Here is a 16109-nt window from a genome sequence, read left to right on the forward strand (position 1 = left end):
AGCACCTTATAACGTCTTGTAGACGTCTCAAAGTGCTTCACAGAATATACTGTAAAGTGAATTAACTACATGTTTTGTGGGCGAAACGTGGCAGCCAATTGCGCACAGCAGTATCCATACAGTCAAGGATTAAGTGACCAATTTTTTTATTTTTACAATGGCAGAAAACATTAGCACATGAATTTTGAAACTTGAGTATTATTTGTAATTTCGTAAGAGTTCTTAATAATGACAGTGACACCTTTTGTATGATTCACAAACAAGAAGTCTCATCAAAATTGTTTTGCAAATTATGCAGATAAAACTTTAGTATCTCATTACAGCATTGAGCAGAATTATTTATTTAAAAAGAAAATTGGGGTGAATTGTGTTCATTAAAGGTGCAGGATGTCAGTGCAGGCAAATAGACTTTTTTTTGTTGTTGTTCTAGATTACTTTAAAGCACCCATGGCCACCATAAACAACAACAACAACAAGATTTCATTTATAGAGCGCCTTTCACGTCGGGAGGACGCCCCAAGGCGCTGGACAGTTGGGTCAGGACCCGAGCAGGGGGGAAATGGTCAGGGTGAGGGGAGGGAAGGGAGGGAGCGAGGAGGGGGTAGAGAGTCGAGAGGGGAGCTGAAGGCACGGTCAAAGAGAAAGGTTTTGAGACCGGCCTTGAAGGAGGGAAGGGAGGAGGCAATGCGAAGGCATTGGGGGATAGAGTTCCAGAGCCTCGGGGCTGAGAGGCTGAAGGCCCGGCCACCGATGGTAGGGCGGTTGGGGCGGGGGATGTGGAGCAGACCGGAGCCAGAGGAACGGAGGGTACGGGCAGGTAGGTAGGGGGATAGTAGATCAGAGAGGTAGGAGGGAGTGAGGCCGTGAATGGCCTTGTAGCTGAGGATGAGGATCTTGAATTCGATCCTCTGGGGGATGGGGAGCCAGTGGAGGCGAGTGAGGGTGGGAGTGATGTGGTCGCGAAGCCTGGTGCGGGACAGTACACGAGCTGCAGAGTTCTGAATGACCTGCAGCTTGTGGAGGGAGGTGGCGGGAAGGCCGGCGAGGAGAGAGTTCCCATAGTCCAGCCTTGAGGTGATAAAGGTGTGGACCAGGGTTTCAGCAGCGTGAGGGGTGAGGTAGTGCCGTAGTCTGGCGATATTCCGGAGGCGACGAAAGGCGGTGCCAGTTATTGCGCGGATATGAGGGAGAAAGGACAGCTCAGGGTCGAACAGAACCCCGAGGTTCCTGACTGGCTTTGAGAGGTGGAGAGTGCAGCCTTGGATGCTGATGTTGTCAGCGCCAGAGGTGCGGAGGCGCTGACGTGAGCCAATCAGGAGGGCCTCGGTTTTTCGCACGTTGAGCTGAAGAAAGTTGTCTCTCGTCCAGGACTCGATGTCGGACAGGCAGCTGTCAGGACATCGGTGGTCGTGGAGTTGAGGGTAGAGGAGGAAAGGTAGAGTTGGGTGTCATCCGCATACATGTGGAAGTTAACCCCATGTCTGCAGATGATGTCACCAAGGGGGAGCATATAGAGGGTGAAGAGGAGGGGACCGAGGACAGAGCCCTGAGGGACACCGCACGAGACAGTGCGGGTGTGGAGGAAAAGCCGTTCATGGAAACAAAGTGAAGATGGTGGGAGAGGTACAACCTAAACCACTCAAGGACAGGGCCTTGAAGGTTGAGGTGGGAGGACAAGCGGTGGAGGAGGATAGCGTGGTCGACCGGATAAAGCAATCCCAACTCAGAAATAGCACAATTAGATTGCAGAGAAAAACTCCCTGTAAGCTTTCCTAATAATGTGCCTTTGTTCCAACTGCAGACTAGCACTGTGAAACTTTTGATTCCCTATATTTTTGGTCCCAATTCTAAGGGCATTTTGCATGACTTGAGCCCAACCCTACTAGGAGCTCAGGTGAGACTTCCCAACCTAATTTCTCATCTTAGCCAAGAGACAGACTATTGCCTCAGTCCAGGCTGGATCTGAACCCACGTTCCCACAGGTGAAAAGTTAATTGGAGATTTCAATGAGCTGAGCACTCTGCAGTGTTGTAAGTTCAGTTTTTCCTTGTCTTTGCCTGTACTGAGTATGCCAGGGCTGGGTCACCCACTCTGGGTGAATTTGATAATCATAGGCACGTGGTTTAAGATTTAGCTCCCATATTGGGTCAGAGCTGGACATACGGAGCCGAGGCCCATACACAATCCGAGGGTCAGTGGAGAGAGTTTTTAGCAGTCGCTCCACTGCCACGATTTCTGTAAAAGAAAAGATAAACCGTCACATACGTTTCTCAAACACTCCTTCATTTTGTGATCTTTAGAAATCATTTCATTAGAGGTATATTTCACAGCAGTCCTGTTTAGTTCAATTTGGATAAATTGGGTATTGGAGCCAGTTGGGTAAGAGCTGTCTGCCTTCTGGGCTTCACTCCCACCAACCAACTAACTAACCAAGTAACAATATAGCGCATCTATAGTCCTATAATGCTTCCAGTAATGCTAGAGCAATGGAAATGCCATTAGTAGGAAACAACAGGTCAAGTTAAATAACAAGGTTCATAGCTGTTTTACAGTTTAGCTTGATTATTTTGCAAAACGTTCCTTTAGGAAGTTAAATAAGATGGGGGGAATCCAGAATGGAGTGAATTGCACACACAGTCTGTGCAAGGACTGACCTTGGTAGGAGTTAAATGCTCTTTTCTCATTTCATCTGTATATCTTTAAGTTGATTAACTTTTTTTTTGGAATGTTGTCTTGGTAAAAATATAGCAATGATTGCTTTGGGGGTGAATCGGCCAGACAGGCAGATAATGCAATTGTCTTTGAAAGGCTGCACCTCCAATTTGTATCTCATTTTGCTGCTATGACTGGAATGACAGAATGTCAGACTGACTCCTGCCAATGTGCACGTTGGGAAATGTGCCAAATTGCCCTGTCATGGTCGGTGAGTCAGTGACTAGACGGCATCAATTTAAGATAGTTACCAAACAAGCAAATGGGGAGGTTAGGTGAAGTTTTTCCGCACAAAGATTAGATGGGATATGGAATGCCCTGCTGAGAGCGATGGTCGATGCAGAATTCGTGTTAGCTTTCAAAAGGGAGTTGGTTGAATATCTTTAAACCTACGGGGACAGATAAATAGGACTGAAAGGTTTGCTCTTAAAAGAACCAGCAAAGCCGAATGGCCTTTTTCTGTGCTGCAAATTTCTATGGTTCTATGTTCAATTTGTTTTCCGTGTCTGGGACATTCACGGATTTTCTTGTGATGTGTGGGACTGGGACATAGATCAGGTTGTATTTTCTGGCTCTAAACATGGCCTTGGTCCATGGTCCTAAAATGCACTGCTGAGGAAATGAACCTGTGTCTGGGTCTCTGCCACAAACTTGCCACCATTTCTCGCCTATTTTAATGGAAGCAAATGGAGAATATCAAGACCAAATTTTCTGAGGAATAAAGGGGAATCCGTTAAGCGGAAGATAATGCATTGAAACCTGTTAAACAGAATTTATCTTACAATGGGTGAAATACCTTAACCATTAAACACCAAATTCAACAGTCTGATAAGAGGTGTGCTTTTGATTCTATGGGAAGAATATTTTGAGTGGACGGGAAGTGTTCTGTTGAGGGCTGTTAAGCAGTTTGTGCCATGTGCGCAAGTGAATTATTCACAGGAATGACAAAACATCTAACTTACGGTCAATGGTGTAATATATAAATTTTTCCTTAGGTTAATTGGTTCACTTCGTAATTTGTTCCGAAACACGTCTCAGGCCATTAAGCACTAATTTAGAGCAGTAAATTAGTGTTTTTAATGTTGCTGCAGTGAATTATCACATTGCTGAGTTGTCAAATTAACACTAACACCATGAAATCAATTCCAATTATGGCAGGCACTGAGTTTACTGTACAGCAACAATAATGGCTCATCCATTACTTTGCATTACTAATAAGACACAGGCCGGAGAGACAGCTAATATTTGCTCTTAAAGAAGCAGTTTCAATTACAACATTTGAGAATATTTTTTTGGGGGGTTAAGCATTTCAAGCACAAATTTGGAATAAATATAACTTAGGAAAGAAGACTGTAATAAGACTGTCCTTAACACAAGAGTAGCAATTAAAGTACCTGCCCAGTGTGAACATAAGAACCTAAGAACATAAGAATTAGGAGCAGGAGTAGGCCAGTCGGCCCCTCTAGTCTGCCTCGCCATTCAATAAGATCATGGCTGATCTATTCTAACTCCACCTACCCGCCTTATCCCCATATCCCTTAATCCCTTTATCCACAAGAAATCTATCAATCTCAGTCTTGAATATGTTCAAGGAGAACATGCCCTGAAGCTGAGATGCTTAGACCAGGAAATGCTGAGTTAGTTGATTCCAGGAAGGTGGGAGTCGGAATACTACATGTGGCCTGAATGCCCTGACACTAAAGAGGAGGAGAAACATCAGTCTGGCTTTCCTTCCTTGATGACTATTCAGGGATCCTCTATATTCTGTGACTCGCTTTGAGATGTCTCAATGACGTGATAAGGCGCTATGTCAACAACGACAAATTATATTTGCATAGTGCCTTTCACATTGGTAAATCAATATATATCAAAAGCTAGGATTATTATTATTATTACTCTTGTGTGTGTGTGTGGATGTCAAGTGAGGACAGGATTGAGCTCTGTTTTGATGCTCCTCATAGTTAAATAGCTGACTGATAATCATTATCAAGACTTGTCCTTGTGTACATAGATAATAGTTATTTGGATAAGATGGTGCACTCCAGTGTAGATCAGTGTAAATCAAAAGGGAGAGATAAATAAATAAAGTTACGACTCACAGCGAGAAAATAAAATGTTACCTATCTATCTGAATTTCTTTCAGCTGTCTGACGAAAAAGCTCCGGGATAGAATTGAATTTGGGGAGCATTGAATGGCACTGCACATATTTTGTTGAGGACAGGAAATGATTTCATGGCGTGAAAGTGAACAAGATTAATTCATTGCACTTGAAAGTTTTTTTTTGTACTAAAATAAAGCATTATTCACCCAGGTTTGTGCTAGTTATATTTTGTTGCCCTTTTCAAAGTTGTTCTTTCTTTTCCTCTGCACCACATACCAAAGAGAGGACCATCGCTGTGGCAGTGGCCAATCCACTTTAACAGAAAGGTATTTTGTTTGGAACAAAAATCAATTCATAATGTATTTTTCTTGCAAAAAGTAATGTAGCCTGAGACACATCTGTCATTCAGACAGACTTGAACTGTTATCACTGGACAGGTTTTTGCTGACTCACCTTTTCTGATAATAATTATCTGATATCTTGGTTACGATGTGCTTGCATTTTTCGGACTCAATATCCTTTTGCTTACATTGAAATGGAAGTTGTTACACATACATAAAATGTCTACAGGCCAAGAAGAGAGTATAAAGTAATAAAGAGAGTTTTGTGTTAATGCTTTGTACCCTGTGATGGGTTTACCTTCTTCTCCAGCTTTGATCAGCCAGTGGTTCACTGATGTCACATACTCAGGTTTCACACTTCTGGAAAGTGCCTGTTAGCAAAGAGCAGACGTGGACTCAGTCTAGTTGTGAAAAGCACTTACAAAAGACATCTTACTCACAACACCTCTCCCCCATTCCCTACTTCCCTTGTTGTGGGTAATTGTCATCTCTCCCATTCGCCTGCAAGACTGAAAACTCCTTACATAAGAACCTAAAAATTTGCGAGGCAGAAGAAGATCAAGGTCCATCCGGTTCTCATTCCACCCTCCCGGCAGCCCCTTGACATGTCATGTCCCAAATTATATATTTTATCCCGAGATGTTCTAACAGAAATCTATTTAATTTGTTCTCGAAGCAAACAACACTTTCTGTTTCCACCATCTCCCTAGTTCCACAAGTTTATTACTCGCTCACTGAAGTAGCGTTTCTGTAGATTTGTTCTGGAGTTACCCCTTCAATCACAAGTCATGCCCTCTGATTCTACTGTTCAGTGGATGATAAGACAGCTTATCTTGCTCTACATTGTCTAGTTCCTTCAGAATCTTAAAGACTATAATCATGTCGCCACTCAACCTCCAGAATGAACATGCCCAGTTTATCTAATCGCTCCTCGTAGTCCAGTCCCTCCATCCCCTCAATCATTTTGGTTGTCCTCCTCTGTATCTTCTCAATCTCTGCAATATCCTTTTTTATATTTGGTTATTGTGCAATGAATTCTCACTAGGGAGTTGTATCCTACTGTTCTGTGCTCCACTGCTCTGTAGAGCAATGCCCCTGAGTTGTATTGTATTATAAATCTATGCGCTAGCTGTTGCCCTCTTCAGTTGTTTGAGGTGTTGTAGCCGCAAGGGAACTCTGGGCACTTCACAGGAACGTGAAGCACCTTCACTGATGGCTTACCACTAGATTACAAAGTTATCCGTTCCTCTGGCTCCAGTATGCTCCACATCCCCCGCCCCAACCGCCCTACCATCGGTGGTCGGGCCTTCAGCCTCTCAGCCCCGAGGCTCTGGAACTCCATCCTCCAGTGCCTTCGACGCCTCCTCCCTTTCCTCCTTCAAGGCCGGTCTCAAGACCTTTCTCTTTGACCGTGCCTTCAGCTCCCCTCTCGACTCTCTACCCCCTCCTCGCTCCCTCCCTCCCTTCCCTCCCCTCACCCTGACCATTTCCCCCATGCTCGGGTCCCAACCCAACTGTCCAGCGCCTTGGGACGTCCTCCCGACGTGAAAGGCGCTCTATAAATGGAATCTTGTTGTGGTTGTTGTATACAATAAGAGCCAAAAGAATTTACATGTAAAAACCATAGCAATTCCTAGCACACCACACCCAGTGAACACCGGTCTACACAGCGGTCTGTCTACGCGCACTGAAAATAACATGCTAGAGGAATTTTCACGACAAAATTTTCATACCTTTTGTGTCATTGCATCTTTTCTCATTTTCTTTCCTATTCCTCGTAGCCTTAATGATATACAGCAGTTTACACTCCAGCCTGGGCTCTGAGGGTTCTTGCTTTTTTTAAAAAAAAGTGTTTCTTTACACTTGAGGTTTGTATGCATATTCTCACATACACATTAGCACACCCTCCATTGCACTCTAGGGCAGAGATGGGGTGCATTTCAGTGTGACAATGCATGCGAACATTGAAGATCCTATAACACTGTTTGAATAGAGAAGGGAGTTTCTCGTAGGGTCCAGGTAACCAATCCAGCAGATAAATGGACCATTCACCTCATGACTGTTTGAGGGACCTTCCTGTGCAAAATTGGCCTCCACCTTCACTTTGCTTGAGAGCGGTTACTTGTGAAGCACTTTCAGGCATCTGGACATTACAGGCTCAATATCAAACGATTGGCATTCCCAGTTGCAAATCACGGGTAAATGGTGCCAAGTGCCCACGGAGCCAGCATTTACACTGCCGCCAGCAACGATACTGCCTCAGAAGCCACAAGGTAAATAGTGTTTTTTTGTCACATTTATATTGCCACCAGCTATAGACCAAATCTTGCAGCAGCCATATGGTAGCATCTCAACATAAATGGAGCAAAAAGACGAAATTTCTGCACTAAGTAATAATAATCCTTGCATTTGTTATAGTGCCTTATTGAGACGTCTCAAAGCGCTTCACAGAATATACTGGGAAGTGAATTGACTATATATTGACAAGTACAGAAGCATGCTGAGGAGAAATAATATACAGCGATGTGGTTGACTGTAACTACGATTAAATCCAACGCCATTAGTTGTAGTTAATGCCGTCTGAATAAGAAGACAGCAGGCGATTGCACAAGCCACACTGGTTTGGGTAGGTCACCCTCCTAGTTTTAAAATAATAAAATGACGGCATCCGATTGATTTTTTTTTAATAAAGGAAAAGGCCTTGTGCTTTTAACAAAATGAGTTGCTGCCTCTTGACGACACTGAAAAATTTAGGTGACAGGATTAGTCACAAGACAGATGCCCCTGCGCACACACAGAGCCACCTCACAATGAAACGCATTATACTAAAGAGTGCATCTGCAGTCAGTGGCCAGGATTTTATTTCAGACTCTCAGACTATTGCAGCAGTCTCCTCTGATTTGGCTTGTAAAGTCCACAATGATTACGTAATCCCGTGATGGGAAGTCTGAGCATTTTTCAGGACAGACACTACAAACTATTTCTTTGTCTGGTGGGTAACATATGGAATGGGTTACCTAGATGGGTGGTTGAGGCCAGGCCACTGGAGTTATTTAAGAAACACCTTGATGATGTAATGGTAACACTGTAGGATGGGTGTTCTGGAAAGACTGGGATGACTTCTGCATCTGAACTTCTCTTGTGATCTACAAAACTCTTTATTAATGTCACTCCTGACCTCATGGCTTGATGGTACAATTGCTCCAGGTTAGTGATTAACATACAAGGATTCAGCACACCTGCCAAAATGTTCCCAAATTAGGAAATATTTTAATATTTGGTTACACAGTCAATCTACTTTACAGTGAAGTGCTTTGAGACATCTTGATGATGTGATAAGGCGCTATTTCAAATGCAAGGATTGTTGTAACACTTACAGTGCTTACAGCTTGAAATCTTTACAGTGCTTAAAATTATTTAATACGAGGCATGTAAAAGGACAGCTTTATGTGCACTTGTGGATTGCTTCTAAACCTGTCAAAAGAATGCAGTCAACACCTTCACGTAACCTTCATGTAAGTAGGGCCATTCAGATACTGAGCCCACTTTAAAGATAGAGTGTCCAGCTGACTGATATCTCCTTGTACTTGAGGAAAAATAATATTAAACGGTACCAGGAAAGAGCAGTGGAATAGGATTAGGGTGGCTTGCTCCAGTGGGGAGATCTAGCATCAGCACAGACACAATGGATAAAGTGGCTTCCTCTGTGCTGTAAACATTCTCGGATTTTATGTGATAGAATTGTCATGACTTATCCCTATGGGCAAATTTACAATACAATGGTTGACTCCTGAGGCCTGAAATGTCTCATTCATTTCTCCTTAAAACCATTGGCTTAAATTGTTACATTGATTTGAAAAGTTCTTAAAGTTGGTCTTAAATCGGAAGCTGGTTTTAAATTTTCTGGAAAATGAAAAGAACTGCATAAACGTGGCTGTCAAATTAAGATTGAAATTAAGAATTTTCAAAATTCTGCATAGTCTTAAACCTTAATCAGTTTAATACCATGAGGATTTTCAGAACTTATAATAACAATAATCCTGCATTTGGTATAGTGCCTTATCGGGTTGTTAAAAAGTTCTCAAAGTGCTTCACAAAGATTTACAAGGAGTGTTATGATTGTGTATTTTGTAAGCAAATGTGGTAGCCAATTTGCACACAGGAATGTCCCACAAACAGTCATGAAATGAATGACCAATTTTATTTGAGGGATTGTTGGCCACGGCACCTCTTCTCTTTTTGAAAAGTTGCCATTGGATCTTTAACATCCACCTAAACAGGCAGATGTGGGTAAGGTACAGTTGTAATGTCTTTCACCTCACTGTCTGGGCTCACATGAACGATGGACACTTGGGTGAAAGATCTCAAAGTTACTGGTGTATCTGGAACCAGTCAGTGCACTTAAAGTAACCAGCATGAGCCATCCTGGTTATTACACATTACCTCAACTTACATTGCCAGAACTTACTTGACTGATGTAGCTTTCTCTTGGTGTCTCTTTCCCCATCAGACTGCGAGGTGTCGCCATTGCGCCCTCTATCATCCCTTTCACAGCCCGTCGATCTGAACAACCGAAAAAATTCACACTGTCAAAATCCACGCCAAACATTCGATCAGGGAACATCAGATTTAGAAACACACCGTACTGAGTAGCAATCGCTCAGCGTCACGAGCATTTACCCTTTTCGCTGGCAAGTTTCATCCAGGCCTCGGCTGCTTGAGCTGTGGTTGAGTCACCAAACAAGCTCTGCAATGCCTGTAACAGAACGGTTACAGCAGGCAAGGGAGGATTAGTCCTTTCTGATGTGAGGCAAAAGACACAAATCACTGGGCAGCAATGCAATAACATGTGGGGTAACAAACTCTGCTCCGGGCTACTGATGTAACTGGTAAGAAGTGTTGGTTATTTTAATGTTCAATACTATGTGGTTGGAATTCCACTTATCACTAATTTCACTGTGGGGATGTTTGCTTACATTTAAAGATTTCCATGAACCACATCAACAAAGTCCCAGCATTTACCAGAAAGCAGTGTATCACTTTCCTGTATCCTTACAACAACAACTTGCACTTATATAGCGCCCTTCAAGCGGGGTAGTGTCTCGGAGTGCATAAAAGTGGCTGAGCTTGACGCTGAGCCGGGGGAAAGAGGGGTGTGGCCGTAAGCACGGTCGAAGAGGAAGATCTTCAGGTGTGATCTGAAGACGGACAAGAAGGTGCAAGGCGAAGGGATAGAGGCCGAGATTTCCTTAGTTTCGGGGGTCGTGCCTGAAAGCACAGCTGCTGATGGTGGACGAGGACAAGGGACGTGCAGGAGGCTGGAGCCAACCGAACGGAGTATCGCTAAGATTTTAGACCATAATGGCGCTTTTATTCCAATTTTGCATTTCCTGTTGAAAAATATCCAAACGATACGAACTTTTTGTTACAACGTCCTCTTTTCAAATTGTGCTCTTCTGTTTCCCAAAGTCCCAGCTCGTCCATCCTGGACAAGGTGGGCAGCCTTCTTCCTGGTCACTAGATGGCACGAGAGAGCAGTCTGTGAATAACTTGATTTGCTCAACAGCCTGCGATTGTCAGTCCCTACAGTAACACAACTAACACTGAGACGCCATCAGTGAGGCAACCAACGATACCACGCTCCACAGCGTCCAGCGCAGTTTGAAGCTTAAAGATTAATCTCGTTAAATATAAAATTGGCTGTTTACTTCATGGCAATTTGCGGGACATTGCTGTGCACAAACGGACACATTTGCCTACAAAATTACAGTACAGATATACTGTAAAGAATGTGTATTTTGTGGATGAAATGCGGAAGCCAGTTTGCGCACAACAACGTCTCACAAACAGCTATGGAGTGAGTGACCAATTTATTTATTTATTTGGGGGATTTGTTGACCAGGACACTGGGAGAAACTCCCTTCTCTTTTCGAATAGTGTCAATTGATCTTTAACATCCACTTGACAAGGCAGAGGGAACCTTAGTTTAAGTCTCACCTGAAAGTCTGTACGCTGCAGTGACTATGTATTTTGTAGGCAAAAGTTTGAGCATCATTCCCCAATGTCAAATCAACAAATATTTCTATGTACAGTACCGCTTTGGTTGTTCCAATCGTTCTATTCATTGTTGTCCAAGGACGGGCATCAGATTTATACCATCCATCCACATGGCAAAACATTTCTTCATGTTTACCTGTCAAGTAAGAAACAGCCACAAGTAACATTTCTGTCCACTGCTAGTTGTGTTTCATCCGTCGAAAACTAATTATTCTTTTTATATCTGGCTAAAATAGTAGAAACCTTAGAAAATATAATGGTGGCTGTATTTTGTGTGTGTGCAGTATGTATGCCTACAAAACACACAGTCACTCCACTTTATACAATATTCTGTGAAACGCTTTGAAACATCCTCCTGTGTGTTATTATTATTATATACATTTACTGACCTTTCAGTCCACTATCACACACACCTCTCACTTACCTCTTCCAACTGAAGTTGTTGGAGGTTTTGGTGCATTATAGTATCCTGGGATGCTATGGAGATGGGTCACTAAAAATATTCTGAAGAAACAAAGTATAGAGATAACCGTTAACCCTCCATTGTTATTTACAGAAACTGCATAAATTAATTGCAAATGAACAAATACAGTACAATCTTGCCTGTATCAGAATAGGAAATAGAAACATCTCAGACATTTGAGGTTCACCTGAAACCATATCTCCTTCTTAATGGCCGTGTCATATCAGTGTACTATTGTGAGTATCACATCTGTTTTACTGTATGGGCAACGTTACAAACAATCCAATGTCACAGGTGACTGGTATTACAGCACACGAGAAGGGTTTGGATAGCATCAGAACAGAAGCGAAGATAGAGAGCTCCTACTTCTCCCTTCACTCATTACAGCCCCTCCAATCTAACTTTCATCCTGCCACAGCACCGAGACAACACTGAACAAAGATACAAATAATGCTCTTTTAGTCAGTGGCCAGGGATCTTTGTGCTTCTCGACTGCTGCCTTTGACATTGTTGACCACTCAAACCTCTTTGATCACCTCTCTTCTCTCATCCAGCTTTGTGGAGTACTCTTTCTGGTTCCAGTTCTACCTGTCCCACTAAATGCACTTTATTTCCTCTAAACAGCTTCTCCTCCTTATTCCACATGATCACCTCAATGGCTGTTCGTGGGATATGGATGAAAATTACAAATTGGCTGCCATGTTTGCCTACAAAATAGATAGTTACCACACATTACAGTATATCTTGTGAAGCATTTTGAGAAGTCCTCCCAATGTTATATCAAATGTAAGGCTTAAGAATTATTATTACCTCAGATATTTCAAACACTGGGTCTAAAATAATACTACTAATAATAATAATCCTTGTATTTGATATAGCGATTTTCACATCTTCCAGACGTCTCAAAGCGCTTCACACAATATACTGTAAAGTGAATTGACTATATATTTGTGGCCGAAATGCGACAGTCAATCGTGCACTGCAGTGTCCCACAAACAGTCGTGGATTGAAGTGACCGATTTATTGTTTTTTTTTCATTGATTATTATTATCAGTAAGGAGTAAGGAAAGTTACCGAAGGTTTCAACTTACCGGGAAACGAACCCAGGTCTCTCGCTTGCGAGGCGAGTGCTCTAACCACTGAGCTACAGAACTCAAGTATTTGTGGGCAAACATGGCAGGCATTTGCCACAGCAATAGTGTGCAGTGTTGCAATAGAAGGAAGGAAATACCCTTTAATATTTTGTATTTTAGACTCTGCTGTCCCTGCAACATTAACTTTGATTCCTCACTTGAACACTTCTCAGTAAGTAGAGAGATGGCCACGTCAATTAATCACCTGTTTGCCTCTTGCTCTGAAATTGAATTGAATGTTTCAGACAAAACAAAATCTCTGCGACCAAATAGATGTTTTTCACAACAAACTCAATAGTTAAGCCTTCAGCTTTCCTTGCCACTCCTTTATCCTCTGGAAGAACAAATGCTATTACTCTCATGCAAATCCCATCCACGAAACAAAGTTTCGAAGTTTCCTGCTCCCCCACCCTCATAGCCTTGCATATCGCTAAGTTCCTGAATAATTCATTTTTTAGAAAAGATGTTTTACTTTAAACCAAGTACAATTCCGTTCTGACATAACTCGTGAGCTATCAGATTTAATTATATCTGCGAGGCAGTAGAAGGCTTGACTAGTCCTCAGACACATTCAGGGATATGCACCTGAAAGTCAGTATTGGCAAAACTATTACAAAGAGGTAAATGTACACCAGCATCTTTTATTTTACATGGCAGCAGTGCTAAATACAGTGAAGAAATCCTGAAAAATACAAATATTTTTCCTTAGATTAAACATATAAGATTCTTAAAGGGCTGGATAAAGTAGACACTGAGGGTCTGTTTCTCCTGGTAGGAGAATCTATAACCAGGGTCACAGTCTTAAAATTAAGGGTCAGCCTTTTAGAACAGAGTTGAGGAAACATTTCTTCACTCAGAGGGTAGTGAATTTATGGAATTCACTACCCCAGAAGGCTGTAGATGCTCAGTCCTTGAACATCTTCAAGGCTGAGACTGATAGATTTTTAAAAAACAGAGGGATTAGGAGATATGGGGATAGGGCAGGTAATTAGAGTTAGGTCTGAAGATCAGCCATGATCTTATCGAATGGCGGGACAGGCTCGAGGGGCCGAATGGCCTACTCCTGCTCCTAATTCTTATGTTCTTATTATGTTCTTATGTTCTTAGCTTTCAGGTCTAAGATTTAAAAAACAATCTCATTTTATTTCTGGGTTAATCAATCGCATCCATCGTGTTCCAATGTAAGAAAGATTAAGGTTGCTTCAGGTAGGTGGGTAGAGAGACAACTATGGTTTTGAACGGTCAATCTTCAATACATTAAAACCTCCTTTCAATCAGGCTCTTTCATCTGTGCATCTAATTTAAACACGATCTGCTTACCCTGGGGGTCAGGAGAAGCACACATGATCAAACTCCAGAGAAATCGAACAAGAGATTCTTTTAAAATCTTTGCTTTTTCTTTATTGTTGTCCGAACATTTTCTCCTTCAACTTTCTTCCCTCCTTCACTGAGGCCTAAAATTGCACCTAGTCTTGGCCATTGCACTACCCCAAATGAAGAGCACTATATAAATGCAAGTAGTTCTTGTTGTCCTGTAAAGTCTTACTGGCTGTCATGTGTATGACATTATCACACATAGTGGAACAAGAAATTAAAAATGGAAGCACACACGGAATGAAAATCAAGAAAACATAGGAAAATTTAAATATAAAAACAGGAGCAATGCTCCATCCTTACAGGTGCAGTTGGAGGCCTGATATAAACGTAGGAATACATCTTGAAAGTTTGTTGCAATTGACACCATCCCAGAACTGCTGACAAACGGCAATACATTATAGGAGCCAGAGATCAATATGGTATAATGGTAGAATAGTTCAATGCCACTGTCCTTTTGTAATAACCTCTCATCTTTGTTTAAATTTGATGCTAGGTTCTGATTGTTAATCAATAAGCAGGAAGGTTTGTAAATACAATATTGTCCTGCAGACCAAAGCAACTTTGCTACAGACAATAGCTTCATAGTCATGCTTTTTTATTTTAAAATCTTATCCATTCATGGAAATCAATAGGGAACTGGAAACAACCCGAGCAGTAAAAAGTTTACGGGAGTGTGGGGAAAGAGCTGGAAAGTGGGATTAATAACAAAACACAATAGCACAGACATGATAGCCTGAATATCCTTCAATGTGCTGAAAACTTCTATTTTTTGATATTTCAATCCACCTCCCCCATCACCTCCCAGTGTCCCACCCCATCCATTTGATGCACTTCGAGATGTTGCCCTACACGTGAAGGACACCGCTGTAAATAAATGCAAGTTGTAATTTTGTTGTTGTAATAGCTGTTACAAAGCATTCTAGTTTGTATTAAAGTAGCTCACTAGATATTGGTCAGTTTCTTTGATTTGATAATATAAGGTGCTATATCAGATGCAAGTGTTATTGGAAAGGTCCATCATCAGCCACAAATGTCTCAGCATTGCACCCTGTAATTTTAATATTAAGAAGTAAATAATTAAAATGGAAATAGTATTTGGATCGGCATTAGCTTTAACAAGTCTTGAATGAAATGTTGCCTGCTATTGCACCAATTATCTCAGGGATTAATGCATTAATCATATGCAAAGGTGTAATTATTGTTTGACAGTTACATTTTCAGTGTCACAATTTATTCCTTACTTTGACGGATGAGGTCTGTTCAGTCTGGTTGGGGAGTTCGGTCGGACCCGGTGATGGGTTGGTTCATCCAGACATTTGCCCCTGTATTCTGCTGAGTAAGTGGTAGCACTTTTTAATCGCCTCCTATGTTCCCCGATCCAGGCAGTTCTCGCTCTGTGTCTGATTCTGTCAAACTCTTCTGGATCCAGAGGTCTGAACGGCATTTCAAAGCTTTGGTTCACTCCTTTGGTCCCTACCTTGAGTTGGTAGTTTGGAGTTTGATCAAACACAGAAGGCAGAGAATTGTTCATGGTTTCCAGCAATCATTGATTTAAAATAAAAATAAATTTTAAAAGTGCAATCTTTTGAAGAGAGATTTAGAAGTATTACTGGCTTCACAGTGGGTTGAGCTGAGCTGGTTCTGGTAGTACAGCATTCAGCATCACCAGTTTTGTTGATATGTTTTGCTAAGCAACAGGGTTAATAGATCTGTGTGCACCAGCTGTGGGCTACTCCAAACCTGTATAATTCATGCACTACAGTACTTCTGCTCACCAGGAACATGAACATGACATTATAGGAAATGTTAATGTTCAAGATTTAATTTTTAAAATAACTTCATTTCCAGCTTTTAAATGTTTAAGCGCTCTGATGGGTGCTATATAAATGCAGCTTGTTTCCTTAAAAATGTTCCCTCGGTCTTC

The 16109-nt window shown here is 41.9% G+C and overlaps 1 protein-coding gene across 1 annotated transcript; it reads right to left on the reverse strand.

The window, feature by feature from the left end:
• Positions 1-1990: 1990 nt before the first annotated feature.
• LOC103182270 lies at positions 1991-15716 on the reverse strand. Its single transcript, XM_007899217.2, has 7 exons — positions 15427-15716; positions 11637-11716; positions 11251-11348; positions 9836-9911; positions 9624-9718; positions 5454-5526; positions 1991-2235 (listed from the first exon to the last, which is right to left on the reverse strand). The coding sequence occupies exons 1-7, from the start codon at positions 15714-15716 to the stop codon at positions 1991-1993; spliced, it is 957 nt and encodes a 318-aa protein (XP_007897408.2).
• Positions 15717-16109: the final 393 nt, after the last annotated feature.

The sequence above is a fragment of the Callorhinchus milii genome, unplaced genomic scaffold (assembly GCF_018977255.1).
Source record: "Callorhinchus milii isolate IMCB2004 unplaced genomic scaffold, IMCB_Cmil_1.0 Scaffold1, whole genome shotgun sequence".
Classification (NCBI taxonomy): Eukaryota; Metazoa; Chordata; class Chondrichthyes; order Chimaeriformes; family Callorhinchidae; genus Callorhinchus; species Callorhinchus milii.

Excerpts from the sequence above, each read along its gene's own strand:
- LOC103182270 (XM_007899217.2), bottom strand. The coding sequence starts at position 15,716 with ATGAACAATTCTCTGCCTTCTGTGTTTGATCAAACTCCAAACTACCAA. Across the intron at positions 11,349-11,636 it reads AACAACTTCAGTTGGAAGAG|GTAAACATGAAGAAATGTTT; the intron begins GTAAGTGAGAGG and ends CTTACTTGACAG. Across the intron at positions 5,527-9,623 it reads GAGAAAGCTACATCAGTCAA|GCACTTTCCAGAAGTGTGAA; the intron begins GTAAGTTCTGGC and ends CTTTGCTAACAG.